The following is a 20,518-nucleotide window of genomic DNA, read 5'->3' as shown; positions in this document are numbered from 1 at the left end:
GGCACAACTATAATCTGGAGAGCTACACCGTTTTGGTTTTTGTCACAAGTTTTCACCGGCTGAAATCTTCAAATTGAATTCAAGAGACAGAGAAATCAGGAGTACAATTCAGCAACGCAGTTCTCCAGTTCCACTAAACTTCCAACACTTGGCCTCTTCAGTTTTCAAAAATACATCCGTTTATTCTAAACATTGGAAATGCATCCTTGCTGTCCTTTTCCATGTATGAAATTACCTGCATTCCTCAGCAACATGCCATGGTGCTACTTTCACTGCCCAAGAGTTTATTCTAAAAACCAAATAGAGCAGCAACCAAGACTGAAAAGTGAGGAAGCATGTAAAAGTAGTTTTCAAAAGGTATTCCTCTTTCAAACTCGCGCAGAAGCACATGCCCCAGTTTCTTCTTTGTAGCGAAGTCAAAGATTTGACATTAAAGGCGTTCCACTGAATGTTCTTGTTCATCGTTTTCAAGGAAACATTTGCCCACACTTCCATTACCACTCACGTCGGCATCACCTTTGCCCTTGAGTTCCTCTGGGGTACGGTGTGCAAAGGTATAGGTCTCATTGTCAGTCAGTGGCACGAGAGAGGACTCTTCCACCTCGGGCACTTTGGATGCTTTCCTGATAGGAGGTGGGGAAGGGGGTGTGGTACTCACTGGGCCAGTGAAAGGCCGGTACACACCTATCTCTGCAGTTTCTGGCCTGCTGCTGCTATCCAGCAGGTGCCCATAAACCATGGCATCCTCAATGACAGCGTAGACATGAGACTCGTTATTCTTCCTCCCCTTTTTGAACATACCCTCTTTTCCAGGCATTTGGGTGTTGACATTGCAATTGTAAACTCCCACCATTGGGGTCTGATTCTCCCTTCTTGTTGGTTGCTTATGTCTGTTGCAAAGCAAAAAAAAAAAAAAGACATATGAAAGATGCGTTGCTTTTGCACTTAAGCCCACTACTGGCAAAAGCCACATTCTCCCTTCATGATTTTGAGTTACAGCTAAAGGTTCATAAATGTACAATCTGACAACAGCCATTGGGTCAATTAAAAAAGGGTCATATTTAATATTCTGCTTTTCCCAGATTAGAACTAATATAGGATTTATATATAAACCCCTCCCATAAATTCTAGGATCTGGATCCAAATTCAGCTTTCCCCACCTTTTCCTGTGACTATCCGATTTTCGCACTGGGAACCAACTATGCAAAACAGCTACTGTCTGGTCAGGAAAAGGATGCTGTGTCAGACAATATGCTAATTTAAGACTTTTCTCTGCTATGATTTCCCATTTTCTGTGTGACCCAGTTCACATATAGGAAAATGAAGGTGCACTCTACTTTTGAAATTTGCATGACTCAAGGCCTTAGAAGATACACCGATATTGGCTATACTTCACTAATAATGACCCAGACATTTCTGACGCAAGACACCTATGGTCAGGAAGTAAACAGTCATAGTTATTTCATCATAATGAGATTGTTTGTAAGCACGACAACATTGGGAAATTTGGACTTGTCTCTCTGACTGTGCACTTGTTGAGGCAATGATGCATAGGCCAACTGGGTTCCTTTAAAATTCATCAGAAACACTGAAAAGGGGAAGAGAAACTTGTAGGAACAGAAGTCCACAAATCTGTGGTGGAAACCACCAAATTCAACTGCCAACTTTTACCAAAGCATAGGTATACAAACTTATAGCCAAATGATACCCTCTTAATTGGTGTTGTGACAGTCTTTGCTCCTCCCACTCCCTGGATTCTGAAGGGAAACAGAATGGAAGAAGAAATGGAGAGGCCTAGAAATGGAAATGCTCTAGCCCTGAGGTCTCCAAAGTGGAGACTGCTCTGAACCAGTAAAAAGGTCCCCAGTGTGGACGGAGGTTACCGTAAGCTCTGTCCACACTGGGGATGCCTTTACTGGCATGTAGCGGTCTCCACTTTGGAGAATGCTGGGCAATAGCATATCTCTGTTCACCAGGGGAATGATCACGGCGGGAGTCGGATCTGAACCACGGGCAGGGGTTTAGTGCCTGCTGCCCTAGCCAACCAATCTCCTCAATATTTTTTCTTTCACTCTGCCCTTATAATCCAGGGAGTGGGGGGAGAAAGAGGAGCATTGCAAGCAAGTCAGCAGACAGAGGTAGACACCCCCAGAAATCCAATGCCTTGGGCAACCACTTCAGTTAGCCTCATATATGGGCCAGCCCTGCCAGGAGGCAACTGCACTTATTGCAAGGCTCGTTTTTACCCCAAAATCATTGCTAGTTTGCCGACACACCCAGCATGACCCATTCAGATTTGTGGAACTGGGATTAAACCACGATTCCACGTGACATATTGAAATGGAAGATCAGAAGATCATCAGGTGGATGATGTGGTGTTGACAACGATTCCGTGTTTTGACAGCTGCTTGACAGCTCTGGGAAGGGCAGGGCTGGCTCCACAGCTGTAATCAATCAAGGCCAATGGAGACTGATGGACACCTGAGCTTCATTTGACCTTGAAGGGGCTTTGAATGGACATGGACTGACGGGATGGCTCACCTGAGCCTAATTTGGATTTAACAAGGGACATACAAGGATAAAAGGCAGCTTCAGAAGGAGCAGGGCTACCTGGCCCAGAGGGAACCTGACCAAGAGGCTACCTGATCCCAGACCTACAGGACAGACACATGGGAGAAGGGGACTGCCAGGACTCTGCTGGAGGACACAGGACTGCCAGGACCCTACTGGAGGAGACACTCTGCTAGAGAGGAGGGACTCTGCTTCAGAAGACTGGACTGTGCTTTGGAGATTGGATTGGACTTGGACTGGCGGCTTTGGACCTTAACCCACTGAGTTAAGTGGAGTTTTGGGGAGGGAAAGCCTCTGGACAACAGGATTTGCAGGGAGTGTATGTGTTTGTAGCAATAAATTCTTGTTAATTGCTCAACTGATAAGGAGTTCTGTTCATTTCTTTGCACACCACAGCTGTTGTTCTTGGAAAAGGAGGATGTTAATTAGCCAAAAAGTGGGCATTAGAAGGGAGTTGGAATATTTGGACGGAACACATACCTTAGCCCTCGGTGTGTGCAAGCTCCACCCCCCCCTTCACAGGCAAGGCTTGATTTTACTTCTGAGCAGCCTTCCCTGTAAGCTGCATAGCTCTAAAGGAAGCCCTGTGCACCTTTCCTCTCATGCTCCGGAGCTCGGCAATGGCAATGATATCTTCACCGAGTGCTCCATAGTTGCCTCTGTGTAGCCACCATAGGGCTCTAAGAAATCAGGAGTGAAATTAGAGGGGACGCTGCTTTTGAGATTCGGACTTCCTAGTTCCAGATCCTAGTTTGTTTGAAAAGTTAACAAGCCAAGATTTGTTGTGTTCCAGTGTTATGGCAAATCCTGACTCATTCTAAAGAAGGATCAGAAGTAGAATCTTTTCTTCTCTTGCATGCGAAGCGCAGTAAGGTGTGGCTCTAAGAACAGTGGAAATAATGTGGAAAAATGATTAGATAATGGCCTAAAATGACCTATGAATGTTAAATGTTTGACCAGAATCCAGCATCAAGGTGCATCATTCAAATTCCACATTTTAAGAGCACATATATCTGTGTTGGACTGAAGCCTTTCTGAGTGAAATATGGAGGCAGTGATGTCCCTCAAATTTCATACCCCAATGGTATAGCATTTCACATGCACCCAGTAAAGCATCATTATTTCAGAGAAGACCTATGGCTCAATCCTTCTTATGGCAGCATTGGTCTCAAGCATGCTGCCAGGGAGACAGCCATTGCCAGAAACCACTTTGCAGCAACCAGAAGGAGGGAGGCGCCAGCACAGAGGCCAATGTGGGCAGGCACTGGGCCTCTGTGCCAGCTGGAGGAGCCCCGGAAGCTGATGTATGCTGCTGAGCAGGGTGGGAACATTCCAGGGTGAGGGAGGTAAATGAGAGTGGTTCAGGCCTGGGAGGGGACGGGGATGGTGAAGGAGACCTCCACCTGATCCTAAACCCTCTCCTGAAACTGAAAACCCTACACAGAGCTACTCAGTTTTGCGCCAGCAATTGAACTGGTCTAGATCTGAGTAGCCCCATTAGGCAGGCTGGGGCTCGACACAAGGTAAGGGAGAAAGAGACCTCTGGCTGCCTCTCTGCCCATGCGGGATTCAGCGATGGTTGCTTTGGCGTGCTTATTGCGGCACAGGCAATCCCATCAGGATTGGGGTGCTTTGATTGTGGAGGCTCTCTCCCCAGTCATACAATTCATGTCGCAAGTTGTGACAAAGTTGATCACATTAGGCAGAAAGAGAAGGGCACTTGCTCCAGACTCAGACCAGGATCAGGCTGTTCATGGTTTGGGGGCTGTGTATATTTGTTTGAACACAGGTCTGCATAAGCAAAAATAGTACATTATATTCTACTTACAACAGGTCTGAGAATAAAATGAACCCACCTCTTTTTTTTAATGCAACATACAAGAAGCCCGATAGCTGCTAGCCCTACTATCCCACCAACCACTGCACCAATTATGGCTGCCAGGCCTGTGAAAAGATAAAAGAAGAAAACATTCAGTGAGATACAACCAAAGAGACAACGTGTCCTGAATCACAGCTACTGTGAGTGCACAGACACACCCTATGTGGTTCAGAGATACTTTTTTTATTTATTTTAAAGACGCCCAAAAGAGAAAATGTTCTTTTCATGAAAGAGTTTCATGCCATGTATCGAGCAGTGGACAGGGACTAAATTTAAATTGTGCCATACTGGAATATTATACAGGCACACTTACAGAAATAGCCCCTTCCCCCCATAAATCATAAGAAGTTTCAGCACACAAAGAAAAAGAGCTGCCCTGGTTAAGAGGCAGGTAGAAGTTGTATTATTGATGGTGCAATGAGAGGAAAAAATGGGAAGGAGAAGAACAGAGATAAAAAACAGAACAGTTGCCAGAAGCTTTGAAACTGAAGGTTAGCTGTGTACAAGATGTTATCTCTCTTTAAAATACAGAAGGTTTTCAGCATAGGTCATAGGACATCCAAAACACTGCAGAAGGAGCTACAAAATATTCTCTACCACCACCACTTGAAATATTTTTTTAAAAGTTCAGCTATGAGGCAGTGAATTGCAGATCTGCTACATGCAAGGCGCACCAGGATGTTTACATTAGGAGGAATCTGTGCAGTGATTCATACCCCAGAGAGAATTTCAGTAAAAACACTACAAGGGTTGTACAACAGAAACAAGCAAAATCAGCACCTTGTTTGATCACAGCCCCAACCGACTGTACAACTTTACATAATGTTTAACCATTGAAATGCTCTAAGGCAGCATTTCTCAAACTGTGCTCCACAGAGCCCTGGGGTTCCACGGGATCCTTTCAGGGGCTTCGTGAGCACACCATCATAAGCACCGCCCCATCCCCTGTTGGTGTCCCTGTACTTCGCTTACTCACCAGGAGCCCAGGCAGGGCAGCTGGGAGGGAAGAGTGGGTTCCGGAAGCTCTACAGCTGCTGCCAATGAGATGGCTAACTGTGAGGCTCACCACACCTTGGCAGCTATAGCAGCCAGTGCTTGAGCTGGCGCCTCATGAGTGTTCCACTCTTCCCTCCTACCTATCTGCAGGGCAGGAAGGATCAGTGCGATCAATGGTGCAGCAAGGATGAGCTGTGAACTTGGCTGGGAAAAGGAAGGAAGGCAACTCCATGCATGCAGGCAGGCAGCCCTCAAAAGCTCGCACTGTGTGGCTGACCCCTGCTGTCAGAGGCGGGAAAGCCAAGCGGGCAAGAAAGCTTGCCTCAAGAGAAAGGGCTGCAGGTGAGAAATGCATAGTTTTCCTCATTGCTTTCTCAACCATCAGTAATGACAGCATAGGTCTCAAAACAACCAAATACATTCCTGATATAAAATATCTGTCATAGTTGGTGCAATAACAAAAGCTTCACTGAGAGTAAAATCTGCTCGTTTTCCTTTCTTTGATTTTTAAAAATGTTTTATTCTATGAACCAAAGTTGCCCCATTTATACTAATTCAGAAGAGTTCCTGGTTACCTAAACAGAATTCTGTAAGCACTTTTTCAATCATTTTGTTCTTTCTCCATAAGACACATTAAAGAACAAAAAACCACAACAAAAAAAGCAATGCCACTGCTCACTAAAAATAAAATTTGCTTTGTGTTGGAAAAAATATGTTTAACAAGTAATGGTTTTTAAAAATTATTTATCAAGTTTAATATTCTAATGTGGTATCATAGACAGATAGAACCCACAAAAGCAAGAGCTCTTTGGGGCTCCACAATAATTTTCAGAAATGTACAGGGCTCTGCAGGCCAAAATGTTTGAGAACCACTGCTCTAGCGGAATCCAACAAGCTTCTAAAACGAGCTGAACTATTTATACAAACTGGCAATTGGTAGTTCTATTACCATTTACTTGAACAAACATGTGGTTCCAGAAGAACTAATTAGCAGGACAGAACAGAATCCATAAACTACTCCGTTCAGCAAACTTGCACTGTCTAACTTCCTAAATGGAAGTACGATGACTTTGATATGGGATATACAAATACAGGTGTGACCCGATATCCATGGGGGTTCTATTCCAGACCCCCCACAGATACCAGGAGTCTGCAGATACCATGGGTGCCCCATCCCCCCACAGCTCCCGCATGCACCCATAACACCATTTTAAACATATACCGGGATGAAAATCGAACTGATTTTCACCGTTAAGTGTTTAAAATGATGTAATGGCCACTTGGGGAAGGTGCACAGGGGATGGAGGCAAACCCTCATTCCCTACGCCACCCCTCATGTACAAATTAAACTATTCCAAGAACTTACTGGGGCACCTTTTTGTTTAAGCCATTTCTGCCCAACATTGCATATGTGCAACACTGATCAAATGTATACACCTGTGGGCTGGTTAGAAGTGGGTTAAACAGGTTGCCTTTGCAGTCAGGAATAATAATATAATAATATACAGTATTTATATACCGCCTTTCTTGGTCTTTATTCAAGACTTTATTCAAGGCGGTTTACACAGGCAGGCTTATTAAATCCACGCAGGGATTTTTACAAATTGAAAGAAGGTTCTCTCTTTCAAGAACCACCACATTCGAGCTGTTACACTCCGATCTGGTTTAACATTCTGGCCTCCATCCTCCCACGCTCCGAGCAGATGGAACAGCTCAGCTGCAGCTTGTCAGCTGCTTCAAGGTCGCACGGTGCCGGTGGCCTCGAACTGGCGACCTTGTGGATGTTAATCTTCAGGCAAATGGAGGCTCTACCCTCTAGACCAGACCTCCTGCCCAGAGGAGGCAGGAGAAGGAGGCAGTGTTCTCATTAAGCAGACAGAATGGTTAAAGAGAACACCAGTGAGGTCAACAGGTAGTCCTCACTGTTGTTCCTTCCTGGCTACAAAGGTAGCCTGTTTAAACAAAAAGGCACCCCGGTAAGTTTTTAAAATAGTTTAACGGACACACGCGGAGGGGCGCAGGGAGTGGGGGATTGCCCCTAAACCCTGCGTGTCCTTTTGCAAGACCATTGAAACATTTTTAAAAGTTACTGGGACCCGAATAACTTTTAAAAAATAGTTAATGGGTGAGCAGGGGAGGTCATGCCCACATCTGCGGATACCTGAAACTGCAGATACAGGATCTGTGGATATAGGGGCCGCCCTGTATATGATTTGCAGGGTGGCACTTGGCCCACCCAAGCTATTCTTCTCATTGAAGCTGCTGCCAGCATCAACCATACGGATAAAACAAGTTTTTCTGGGCAAAAGACCTTTGTAGGTAGAGTGTGGACCACTTTTAGAGTCTGTTATTGGTAATCACTATTCCACTGGTTTTCAGAGTTACTTTGTCATTTCAATATCATCCTTACTGCCAGACAATAAAAATGTACCCGTATCTAAAGTGATACAAATTGTACACTTCACAAAAGAAAGATGGGGAGGTTTTTAAGAAAACCGGCACCTTAGAATCATAGCTAAAATGGTATTTTCCCCAAGACAACTTAAAAACACAAAAAGTAATCACATTTACAAAGTTTTATCAATGTTAATAATTCTTGATACCAGATTCCTTTAGTTCAAACTCGACAGATCAGAGCTTATGTGTAGACAATACTATTGAGGGGGGAAGAAATTATTTGTTGTATTCCATATTACAACAAACACTCATATTTATTGACACTTATTTTCTTTAGAATGATCTGCCTATTTCATGGAAGCTAACTGTCCTTATTGTAGCAAAAAGATTTATAGTAAAAGCACTGGGAGGATAAGTGCCCCATTGATTTTCTCTGTAAACCGCTTTGTGAACTTTTCGTTGAAAAGCGGTATATAAATACTGTTAATTATTAATAATAATAATAATAATAATACTATTTCTCAATGGACTAAGGACCTCGAACTTTATCAATATTTGAATGTATGGCTTATAGACAGCACCTACATATGGATAAGTGTTTTTACATTTTTGAAGCCTTTTGCAAAGAGATTTACGTGTAGATTGCTTATTAATATTCTTCGTAATTGTGCATTTTTTTCCTTTTCAGTTACAATGCAGTTAGAAATGTTTTGTTTTTTTAAATTCACTATTACAGGAGAATATGCAGCCTGTATTCACTCTACATTCAGAATTGGTAGTGTTTTAATTTTTAATATGCAAAAATGTGTCACTCTGAAGCCTTATTAAGCAGAAACACGGGGAATAGTATTCAATATACAAATACATCTTAACCTCATCATTGACAAGATCATGCACAACCCAATTTCAATTACCCACTTTCCCACTACATGGTGGTCCAGTGCAGTCTTGAAGTCCACTGGCCAGGCGTAACTCAATGCAAAAATCTTAGGAGATTTGCCAACACCAGAAAGGAAGTTGGGCACCCCAAAAACCTAGGTAAAACCAGGGCACCCTCTCTCACCCCGCCTTCCACCAACAACATTCTCGAAAGAACCAAAGTGTGGAAGCCAGTGAGTAGGGGAGAAATCTGGGGAAGCCAACAGGCCAGGTAATTCCCAATTCTTAACATCTGCACTTGTCCTGGGTAATGCTACCCCTCAAAGGCCACAAGATTGTGGGTTGTCTTAAAATTGTTAGCTACACAGGTGTCCCCTTGTGGATAGAAGAGAGAATATGGAACCTTACCTGTTTTTTTCTGAAAAAACTGCACTTTGTATCGCACACAGAGTCCCCGTTTGGCATCTGGTTTACAGTTAGTAATGTTTACCCAGAAATGGTGGTACAGATCTACAGTCTTTGGCAGTTTCTGATCATCACGGATTGTAAATTTCTTAGGATTTGGTCTCTGTTCTTCAATGTGCACATTGACTTCCCCACTTTCACAAGTCACTCCAATCCACTCCTGTAAAAATGTTAGCTGTGCAAATTGTTGTGGTGGGATGCTGATGTTCCAAGACACAGTGGCATGAGGCAGAAGACCTTCCAGCCAGTTCGGGGTTTGTAGAAGAACAACAGAATTTCGATCTGGACTAACTGTGAAAATATAATCTTCTGTGGAGACACAAAGAACATGTATACAAGGTTAAATGTGTACTCTTCGTTTCCATAATGTAGCTCAGAACTGATGCACTGCTAAAATACTATTATGTATCATGGTAACCAGCAAGGCATCAGACCAGCATTTCTATTTTCACATAAATGCTGCAGAAAACCAACTAATTAGAACACCACCCAAGAAACAGTCTCTTATGCTTTCCATTAAACTTATCTTCTTATGCATTCCCCACCCACTTTCCCAGGAACATTTCTGGCTCCTATGCTCCTCTAGTTCTTCTCATAAGCTGTTATGCACCAGTTCTCCCTACCTCATTCCTCACATACTTCCTCTTCAGCCTAAGATAACTGGATCCACAATAGTCAGGGAGCTGCTATCCCAAGTCTTTGATTACAACCATCCTAAAGGAGTTGTGAAAACATGCTTTGAGAAGCATGAAGCTCACACAACCAAAAGGTTTGTCTTCAAACAGACCAGCATTTCTCAACCTTTGCCCCCGATGTACCACTTCACATGGTCCACCTATTGGAAGTACCACAGGAAGTAACTGGCAATGAAGCCATCGCTAGTTACATCGCGTCTGGCCTCTCAACCTAGAAGTGACAAACACTGGTAAAGAGGCTCAGGATGGGCAGGAGGGCTTTATCAGGCATGTGAAAACCGCACACTGGAGCTCTGCCCACTGAACCAAGCCTCTACAGCTGTTTGTTGCACTGTATCGCTGTCTCACTGCCAGCCAGCAGGTGACCAGGGATGCTGCACATACCACCAGACACCACCGCACATACCAATGGTGGTATGCCTACCACTGGTTGAGAAACACTGAACTGTACCATCAAAACTAATGCTGTCCTTTACCAATATGCTATGACCCCCCCCCAGCTTACTTTTTTCTCAAAGTAAACAGGTTTATTCTGCTTTCAAACACTTTGAAGCAGATGTTACTAATCTAGGACTAAGAGAGATTTATGAACAGTTTGAACCAAGGATGTTTTTGGACCTTTGATAGCTCCTGGTCCTGCACACAGCTCCTCAATACTCTTCCCAGGCCCCCAGTTTCTCACCTACTATTCTACCCCTAAGCAAAGGATTCCAGATTTTACTAGGACTCAAATATTTTGCCCCAAACAGGTGAAACATATTGTAGTCTGATGAAGGTTAGGCTGAATTTTGGATGAGACCTTTAACCCAAGCGGTAACCCATTCAGCTAGTATAAAATGTAACTTCCTTTACTCTTTGTAGAGAAGAATAAAAGAGAATAGACTTACTTCGTGTGGCTGGAGTAAAATACATCTGCAGATCCTGGGACTTAGAATCGTTGGCAAATCCGTTCCCAAATGTCCTAAGAGTTATGGTAACATTGTTCTTTATATGAATTTTTTCTATCAATCTACCAGGACAGAATGTACCAAGACTTAACACCTTTCCAGGAGTGGTACCATTAATGGCATAAGAGTAACTTCCATTACATCTCTGGTCTGGGAGAAATTGCTTAAGTTTTAACTGTGGAGACTTGAGTTCTATGTTGATATTTTCTAAGGCCGTGAGTTTCCATGTAAATGTCTCAATCTGGATTGGCAGGTCAGTAAGAGAACGAGGTACAAGTAGGAAGTGTGTTCTCATTTGGCATAACCGAATATTCCAACACGCTGCAATACAGAAAGCCACAAAGTTACAGCAGGAGCCTCCGAACCAAAGAACCAGCTGCACACCCTCTATATGGCTTTTCAGCCATTTTCTCAGGCAACATTTTACACAAGTCTCCAGTTATAGATGAAACACCCCCTCTGTTTTTTCCCTAGTTGAACTAGAACAATGCTTGTGGATCAACGTTGCCTCAAGACCCATGTTAATACGTCAAGAAAGTATGCTAAGAAAGCTTGCCTATCAGTGCCCAATCATTATTTAGTTACAGCTTTTCCTGTACAAGTACAAAAGTCTAAGACTATATCCAAAGAGAATTCTGATTCAGCACCACCAACGTCAATGGAGAGAACTTAACCAAAACCAAATTAAAATCCATTATTTCAATGGAATTTAATTCAGTTTCATTTTCTTTGCATGTATCCCATAAAAGAGTTAAAGGGTTTAACATATTTTCCAGTTGTTCTTGGAAGATAGGCTTTGAGAATTGACATGGGAACAAAACTGATCGGGCCCACAGTATCTGCAGGGGATCAGTTCTAGGACCACCACTACCCATGTAGATACCAAATTCCACAAATAATGAAAACTGCACTGGCAAACTACACTGCCTTCAAGTTACATCTGGGGAGGCCACACAGGAGAAAACACTTCTGGTCACATCTGGGAAGTCCTCCGAGGCCCTCCAACCATAGGCTTGGCATCCATGGATTTTCAAATCAATGGATGCCAAGCCCATGGATGAGGAGGGCCCAATGTACATTCCCCCCATCCCTTCACTGATGCTATTATTTCTTCCAGATTTACTAATTAGATGGGTCACATCTGCAAATACTCTGCTAGAATATGTTATACCACTGATGAAAAATCTTCCATTTTGTATCTGAGTGCACAGGATAAACAAATGTCCATGAATCTCAATTGATCATAGTTCTCAGGGATGCATTTATAGCATGTATATAGACACATGACTCCTCAGTGTGCATTATGTTAATCTGGGAGACACACTGTAGACAAGTGGAAACTTGATTCTCCGTAACAAAGGATGTGGCCCCAGGGGACAGTTCAGGCTAATTCCATCTGGCAGTCTAAAAACTCACTGTTATTTGTTTCTGTTTGATCAACACTGATAAGTACAGCTGGAAGAAAAAGCACAAAGAAACCTCTTCAAATGGAAAGAGAAATACATTCTTACAGGTCTCCAATCACCTTCAAGTAAAAATATTCAGGACATACCTATGGATTGTTCCGCAATTATTCTTAGATTCTCTATATTTTTGCACAGAAATGTTATTGTGTATGTGTCACCAGAGAACAAAGTTATGTTGGACCCACAGTTTTTAGCTCCTCTACAGATCAGGCAGAAAGGTTCATTCATCAGATGGTAACCAGCATGTGGTTTCTTAGAATAAATGGTAACATTAATATTCTTCTCATGCCTTAGGTCAATTGTGTGGGTTACATCTGAAAAAGAAGAAAGAGCTGCGATCATTTAAAGAGCAGTGTCATCTCACCCTGTTCCTACAAAAAAGAAAGTGTTACTGGTGTGGTTCCAGGAATGAGCGAGATAGACAAGAAAGGTGTGCCACAGGGAAGCTTGTTAAGTCTCTTGTGATAGACTTTGTATGTAGCAGTGAAGTTGTAGACCAAGACAGACTCACAATAGATGGAGAAGTTATTTCTCAACCTCCTTTCTCACAGAATTATGATTAATATCACTACTGCTACACTGCCCAACAAAAAAGTATTGTATTGTTGCTTTGAAAGTTAGACCGATTCCTGAATATATTTGTGGCACTAATTGCAAAAATGGCATCAATTTGGCCATATTAGCTCTAATTTTGGAGATATGGCATACCCTCCTTAGATGCTGATTTGCAGACTACCGGCTAAATCAGCATATATGGTGGCTATGCCATGACTCCAAAACTAGAGCTGATTTGCCAAACCAATGCCATTTTTGGAATCAGTGCCCCAAATATATCAAAGAATATGTCTAGCTTTTAAGACAGCAAAATATGTATTGGGTTGTGGTGTTATTATTATTATTAGAAAAATTTATATTCTGCCTTTCCTGACTAAGCAAATGCCCAAGGTGGCTTACAGAGCTCCACAATAAATGTACAACTAATAATAACAGTAAGTAAAATCTTTATACACCACATTAACTCTTATCAATTTGTAATTTGGGGAATAAGGTTAAAGTTGGAATAACTAGCTGCCTTTTTCAAGGGCACCATCATCCATGACAAATCACCCAAGCTAGAGCCCCTAAATCTCAAGAAGCAAACCTTTGAATAATAGAACTGCCTTAGCTAATCATGTACAATGTGCTCCTTAGTATAAAAGTTGGTAGGGTATATAAAAATGATTTTACATGAATCCTGCAAAATAAATCAGTTCAATTATTTTATTTTGGAAGATATATACCCCACCTTTCTTGGATAAACCAAGACGGCTCAGCAAGCAATAAATTCAGCACAACCCAAATGAATACATTTTCTCCATCACAGTGGCCCACAAAAATCACCCCTTCTTAATATTTGGACATTTGTCTTGTTATGCAGAATGTGATGTTTGTACCGTCAGGGCTCTTTATTCACAGATTTGGGACCCACAGATTTGAAAATCCGCAGGTCCCAAACCTGGGAGGTCAGCCTGACCTGGACCATCCAGAGATGTGCTCTGAGGCTTATAGAAAGTCACTTCCAGTTTTTGGAGAGAAACAGGCCTCCCCAGGCCTCAGAACAACCTCCAGAGGTGACAGGTGCACAGCTCCGATCACCTCTGGAGATTAAAGGTGCCCGTTCAAATCCTTTCCATTTCATTATTTCTGTCAAAACAGAGCCTCCTCCTCTTTGCTTCATTTAAATACATAATGATGTCATGGTGCAACAACCGTTTCCTAGCCTGCAAGAATTAATCTTATCGCAATGCAACTGCCAGGTACTGAACAGTCTAAATGAGGATTCATATTTTGCAGATGTTCTGATAGCAGTAGGGGATTATCGTTTGTAACCCAATACACAAATATGTTAAGCCCTGCTGAGTCAACACACTTGAGGCACCTTGTTACCCTTCAGCATAGTCAGAGGGCACATGACATACTGTAAGTACCTGGCTGAACCAAAGCAGGTATAGGTCTGGTTCAGTACAGGAGACCACCTGGAATGTCCCATGCACACCAGCTTGCGTTTCAGGATGGAAGACATAAATGGTATTTGTTAAACCAGTGGTTCTCATTTAGCACTGGGACCCACAATTTAGAATGACAATCAGTTGGGACCCACTGGAAATAATGTCATTAACCTGGAAGTGACATCATCAAGCAGGAAAATTTTTAGCACCCCCATACAACAAAATCAAATCTAATTAAGTAAGTAAACATTTACAATAAGTTTAAAAACATATTTAAAATAAAGAAGAACCCTCCTAACCTTCCCAAGCAGTTGCTGATCTGTTTAAAAAAATTCTTCAAACATCCCAAGGGCTGCAATCCTATCCACAGTCACCCAGGAGTAAGCCCCATTGACTATCATTGTTAAAAGCATATACATAGTAGCCTGTTAAAAATACAGATCTGCAACATTTCCCCAAATGTAGTCATATACCATGGTAGCATCAAGTCTAATCTATTAAAAATAAAATACCTATTGAAATGGATGGGGACCCACCCAAAATTGACTTGCACCCCACCATTTGAGATATGCCTTGTTAATACAAAATTTGAATATGCTAAAATCAAAGAAAAGAGGAAAACATAAGTGGCTACTTACTCTTTTCATTTTGAGGGTACTGAACGACAACTTTAAAAATCAAGCTAAGGAACCGTACGCTCTGAGGTTCTTGATCACAACCTTGCAAAGAAAAGTTGAAAGTACCAGGGATATTGACTGGTTGTGCATCACTCAGTGAATACACCTCGCCTTTCGAATATGACCCAGGTAGGTAGTACTCCACTTTCTGTTCTCTCCATTTACAAGTTGCTTTGGTGTAATTAAGGAAGACAACATAGGCTCTCAAATTGACTGGGATATCAAAATGCCAGGTCATGAGTTGATCGTTGGGAAATCCCAATGGATAGTTGGCAGACATCAAGACCGTTGAGCTTTCACCACGAAATACTGATTCAATAATGCACAATTCTATTTTTAGAAAAGGAGAGAAACAACATTTTAAAGAAGACTGTGTGCAATATTTGCAATATTTATATCTTCCCTTTCCTTTCCACATTTTGAGGTGCCCAAAGTGGCCTACAGTAGTAGCACTAGTAGCCCAGCTCCCAAGGAACTCACAATCTTAAAAAATGACATTAATTCTCCTCCATTGGAAAAAAGCCATTGGCATTTCTATGGACACTATAAGAGGGCACAGTCCAGTTCAATTTCAGAATTATGAGCATGTGAGAACTAAAGATTGGTTGTATTGCAGGAGTCCTTCCCAACTCACTTCTGTCACTACTAGTTTACAGACTGAAAGTTACCCAGCTCAGCAATTACTTGCACACATACTACAGCACTCAATCTAATCTGAATAGTTAAGGCTTCAATCCTACCCATAGTTTCCTGGCAGTAGGCACAATGGGACTTAATTCTGAGTAGACAACTATTGCTTTAGTCTGTGAGATTCACAACCTCTTCCGAGACTTAAGGCTACACACATGTAAGTGTTCTCTGATCAAGATAACATACCCATTAAAACAGCAACAGACAGAAATTTTCAAAATACAGGCAAGCCCCCATAACTGCAGATCTGGTATCTGCATTTTCAATTATCTGCAGAACTGGGGGCTCCCCCCGTGTGCCCATTAACGTTATTTAACTGCTTACCAAGCAAAAATGTTCTTGCTTTACAGGATCACTATAAGCATACAAGCTTATAGTGATGTTCAGGCTGCCTGAACACTTGAGATGACTAGATTGAGGTTAACAGGAAGCAGTTACCTATAGGAAAGGACAATATACTAACCTAATGGTTCTCAAACTTCTACAGGGAAGCTGAGAACCGTGCAAGTCATTGCAGGGGAGGGGCAATGGCAGCGACACAACCGCCAGGATTGTGCTAAAGCCAGGGACAAAGGGGGGTTTCCTACTCACCCATGAAAGCGCTGGACTCCTGGGGGGCTGCGGGGAGATTGCTGATGCCTCTGCAGGGCTCTCCAAGCCGCGCAATGACTAAAAATAGTGATCGGAACCCACTTCTGGTTTCGCAATCTAAAACCAGAATTGGATTCAGATTGCTCTTTTCAGTCATTTTGAGACTTGGGGACCCCTGCGGAGGTGTCCATGGGCTCCCCACATCCCCCAGGAGGCTGGTGCTGGCATGAGTGAGTAGAAAAAAACCCCCTTTGAACCTGGCAGCAGTGCGATCACGTCACTGTCATTGCTGCAGGGCACTCTCCTTAAGGGGAATGCCCTGTTTCCGGTTCCCCTGGTGAGTTGTGACCTACCAGTTTGGGAACCACTGTACTAATATATTTTCTATGCATTCATTATATAAGCCTCCAGGGTTCTGGCAACTATATCTCTTTCCTATAAGGCTTAATCTTGTACATGTCCCAATATGCAAAATATTCACTTCTGCATCTGAAGGATGTTTCAGTGGTACAGTTGTTCCATATCACTTTAAATTATGCTTGGAATGCTAAAAGGCAAGCAGGGATCCTGCAGCCTTCCAGCCCTCCAAGTTATGCCAACTCTGACCCTTAGCACCATCCCTGACCTCATTATCCATTTAGGAAGCTAGGAAGAATCACCTCTAGTACTTCTCTTCCCCCCCCACCTATCCGCCCCTACTGTTATTGGAGAGCAAATCCCGCTTCCATATTCAAACACAACAAAATGGGAGTTTGAATGTTCTTGAGTACAGAATGTTCTTCTGTATTTACTTTCATTATCATTTATCAGCTTATGAAACTTGAAGTCTTCCGGCTGACTCCTCTTCAAGCAGAGGAGGCCAGTCATGAGCAACCCTTGGCTTTATTCTTCTCGCAAACCAGTTGCAAGGCTTTCAAACCTTACAGATCAGTACACATGTTCCATTCATTCTCCCTCCCCCACCTTCTTCCTCCAAGTTTTTAGCACGCTGTTCCCGAGCTACTTCCATAGCTTGTTTCACCAGCTTTATTGCCAGTTCAAGTGTTGTTGGACTTCCAAAAATGACTTTTGGACAGACCCCTGGAACCTAACATGTTCTTAAGCAAGAGAGCTTCTGTTAAGCAGTGGTTTACACTTACTTTTTATGGCAGGCCCGCTATCTATCGTTAAGCCAGAGGTAGTCCGTTTTGAATGCGCAGGAAGATTCAGGGTCACAGTTGCTCTCTCTTGCACCTTCACCTGAGAAACGGAGCCATTGATACAGAAACTTCCAATTTCTACCATGTTCTCATCGATTCTGCTGTTGATGCGATAAGTAACGGGTTCAGAGCAAGTAGTGTTAGGCGCCATTTGTGTTAACCCCGTGGAGAACTTCAGCAGAAGTCCAACTGCCTTCTTGGCTTTAACATCCCAAACGAAGGTCCTGTTAAGGCGAGGCAATTCTGGCTGAAGCAGGATATCTCCCAAAGCGCAGGATTTTGCTGTACAGTCTAGGAATAGACAGTTATGCATACCATTAAGGATTATTAACACAGCCAACCAACCAAATGAGGGTTAATTTTTTACCCCTGCGCTGACTCAATACCCATTCTAACCAAATGATGGTAAGGAACAGATAGTTTATTATAGCCAGTGGTAGCTAAGGGGGTGCAGTGGGTAGCAACTGCATCAGGCAACAAGCTTTAGGGGGGCAATAACCTGAGCCAAAATAACTAACCTGGCCAAATAACTAGTGGCCAAAATTGTGAAAACCTTGGTATTTTCGAATAATACCATCATGTTATATACCACTTGATGCATAACTTTATGCAGAATGCAGTGAAACAGACTGCATCAAAATATCTGTTCTATCAAAAGTTATAGCCAAAAAACCAGAAAATAAAAAGACAACTGCATTATGTAACAAAAACAGAATTATCTTAACTCAAAACTGACTAATGGCACTGATTTTTCAAGAGCCAATTAATTGATATTATGTTACAGCAGAGAAACCATAAGGGGGAGACTTGGGGAGGCAGCAGAGAAATGGGTGGCAAGCTGCTGGGGGGAGAAGGAAGATTTTCCCCCCATTTTCACTTTTTTAAAAGCCTGGGTGTGATGTCACTTCTAGGGCATCACTTTGAGTTTGACACCAGGCTATAGGATCAGCCACTGATTATAGTCACTAAATCAGAACAGACACATGCCTGCAATCAGCATTTAAGACACTGCATCTGCTGAGATAAGATGAAAGACCCTGAATTTGAAGTGCTGAAGAACTACATTCATACTGTAATAAGACAAGTGATTCACTATTAGCCGCTGGCCCCCTTTCTAGCTTGAGAAGGAAGTGCTATATATCTAATAGAATGTCCCATCAGCAGAGGTAGAAGAAAACAGGTTTTCTTTGTGGATTTTGGTATTCTCCAAAGTTAGAAGTGCAGAAAATGGTATTATAATGTAAATTTTTAATAAAAACACATAATTATAAATTAAAATCACTTTAAAAGTGTACTAGGTGGGTGATACAAGTGGTATCGTATCAACAGATGCAGCAACAGTCACTACCAATGCACCCTTCCCAGTTAAATAATAAATAAAAGCCAAATAAATGGTTTTATTTTTTCACAGATCTGGACAGTTTTTTACAAAAAAAGAAATGCAGAAAGTGATGTGATGTTTTTATTTTGTTTTCAACATTTTCTCCCATCTCTATCCATCCCACCTCTATCCTATCACACAGGAAAACAAGGTCATAACCTTAGGTCTGTAGGGCCTAGATAGAGGGGAGAATCCATGTCTGTGGAATTTGTTGACACAAGATTTGGTGACGGCCACTAGATTGGATGGCATTAAAAGAGGATCAGACAAATTCATGAAGGACAGGCGAATCAAATGACACATGATTGAGTTAACTAAAAATGCTTTAAAATCGGCTGACAGCCTGAATTGTGCACCCCCTGTATCACTAACATGTTCTGTTCAACATCTCTAGCATACTGCTAAACAAGCATGGAGGTGCTGTAGAAATTTAGCTGTGATAAACAAAGAATGTGCACTGATCGGTTAGGCATGTTGCAGACAGTCCATGTCAGGATGAGTCACATTTTAAACAGCTCACAAAAACTTTAAGCCCATGGTTAACATCCTGTAGAACCACACCACTTACCAATTTTCCTCACAATCAGTAGCTTCCAGTATTTCTCTGGTGTCGAACAGCTAAATGTAACATCCTTCCTTTCCCCAGGATTTATCTGCAGTTCTTTCTCAGATATTTTTCCCACAGACATAGGACAACTTTTGGGATCAAGACCTCCAAATGTTATATTAATTGTCATATCATAACCAGAATGGAAGGAGACTGCAAGGACATCTGAGAAAATTAAAGAGAGAACATACATCAGGTATGTAGTAAAATGAAAGACAACTTTTGTTTGCTCCCCACCATCAATCACAATACTGTACATTTTCCTAGTTTAGTATTTTAGCAATCAAATAAGAAATCTTGAGCCTGCCCCCTGCCAAAATTGCCCCTGCCTTTGAATCCAAAGGTCTGCCTACAAGAGCACTTGTGTTTAGACACACAAAGATATTGCCAAGGTCCTCTCAACTGTAGTGCCCCCCCACCTTGCTTTTGGCTCTTTGGGGCTGGGATGTGAGGGGCTGCAATCTAGAGATATCAACCCTCACCTCACTGCCTTGGACAAGCACATCTTCAGATCCCAGCAACATGTTGTGTTGAGGCAGCCCAGCCCTACTGGCAATTTTCCTAAGTTAATAAAGAAGTACTGAAACACACATGAACATTTATTCTCAGCATGTTCACACACACAGTCTGCACCTTGGCTTGCTAAAGTACTGATTAGAAGCTGCCAAATCTGTTCCGATTACTAAACAGAAAACAATCCACTTCACAGCTGCAGGCATCACTTAAAAGAGAGAGACTGTCAGACAAGACAACCTAGGACAATTTGAGAAACATGCATTTGGCCCGCATCTTTACTCGCGCAAATTCCAAAGCATATGCAATTGGCCTAAAAAGAAAGAGAGAGAAAGTTTAAATAGCGCAGGCGATTCCGTTCCTGCACGTCTCTCATTTTTGTTCCTAAAGAGACTGTATGTATTTTTTTTAGCTTTAAGCCACTGCATATAAGCAACAGGGATCAAATCTGTACACCTGTGGGCTGGGCAGAAATGGGTTTGAAGGTAGCTTTGACTAAACACAATTTTGGCTTCACACACCAACCTCAGAATGTAACTCTCAGGTAAGGTGCAGACCAACTGTATACAGAAAGATG

The 20,518-nt window shown here is 42.3% G+C and overlaps 1 protein-coding gene across 1 annotated transcript; it reads right to left on the bottom strand.

Moving 5' to 3' along the window:
* Window positions 1-430: 430 nt before the first annotated feature.
* On the bottom strand, window positions 431-19,558 carry CDCP1 (CUB domain containing protein 1). Its single transcript, XM_066629179.1, has 9 exons — window positions 19,390-19,558; window positions 17,381-17,731; window positions 14,922-15,290; window positions 12,382-12,609; window positions 10,770-11,150; window positions 9,131-9,496; window positions 4,428-4,515; window positions 1,267-1,275; window positions 431-872 (listed from the first exon to the last, which is right to left on the bottom strand). The coding sequence occupies exons 1-9, from the start codon at window positions 19,556-19,558 to the stop codon at window positions 431-433; spliced, it is 2,403 nt and encodes an 800-aa protein (XP_066485276.1).
* Between the last annotated feature and the right edge of the window lie 960 nt (window positions 19,559-20,518).

This window comes from Tiliqua scincoides, chromosome 5 (assembly GCF_035046505.1).
Source record: "Tiliqua scincoides isolate rTilSci1 chromosome 5, rTilSci1.hap2, whole genome shotgun sequence".
NCBI lineage: Eukaryota > Metazoa > Chordata > Lepidosauria > Squamata > Scincidae > Tiliqua > Tiliqua scincoides.
Note: the sequence above shows the minus strand (reverse complement) of the source record. Positions and strands in the feature narration are given on the sequence as shown.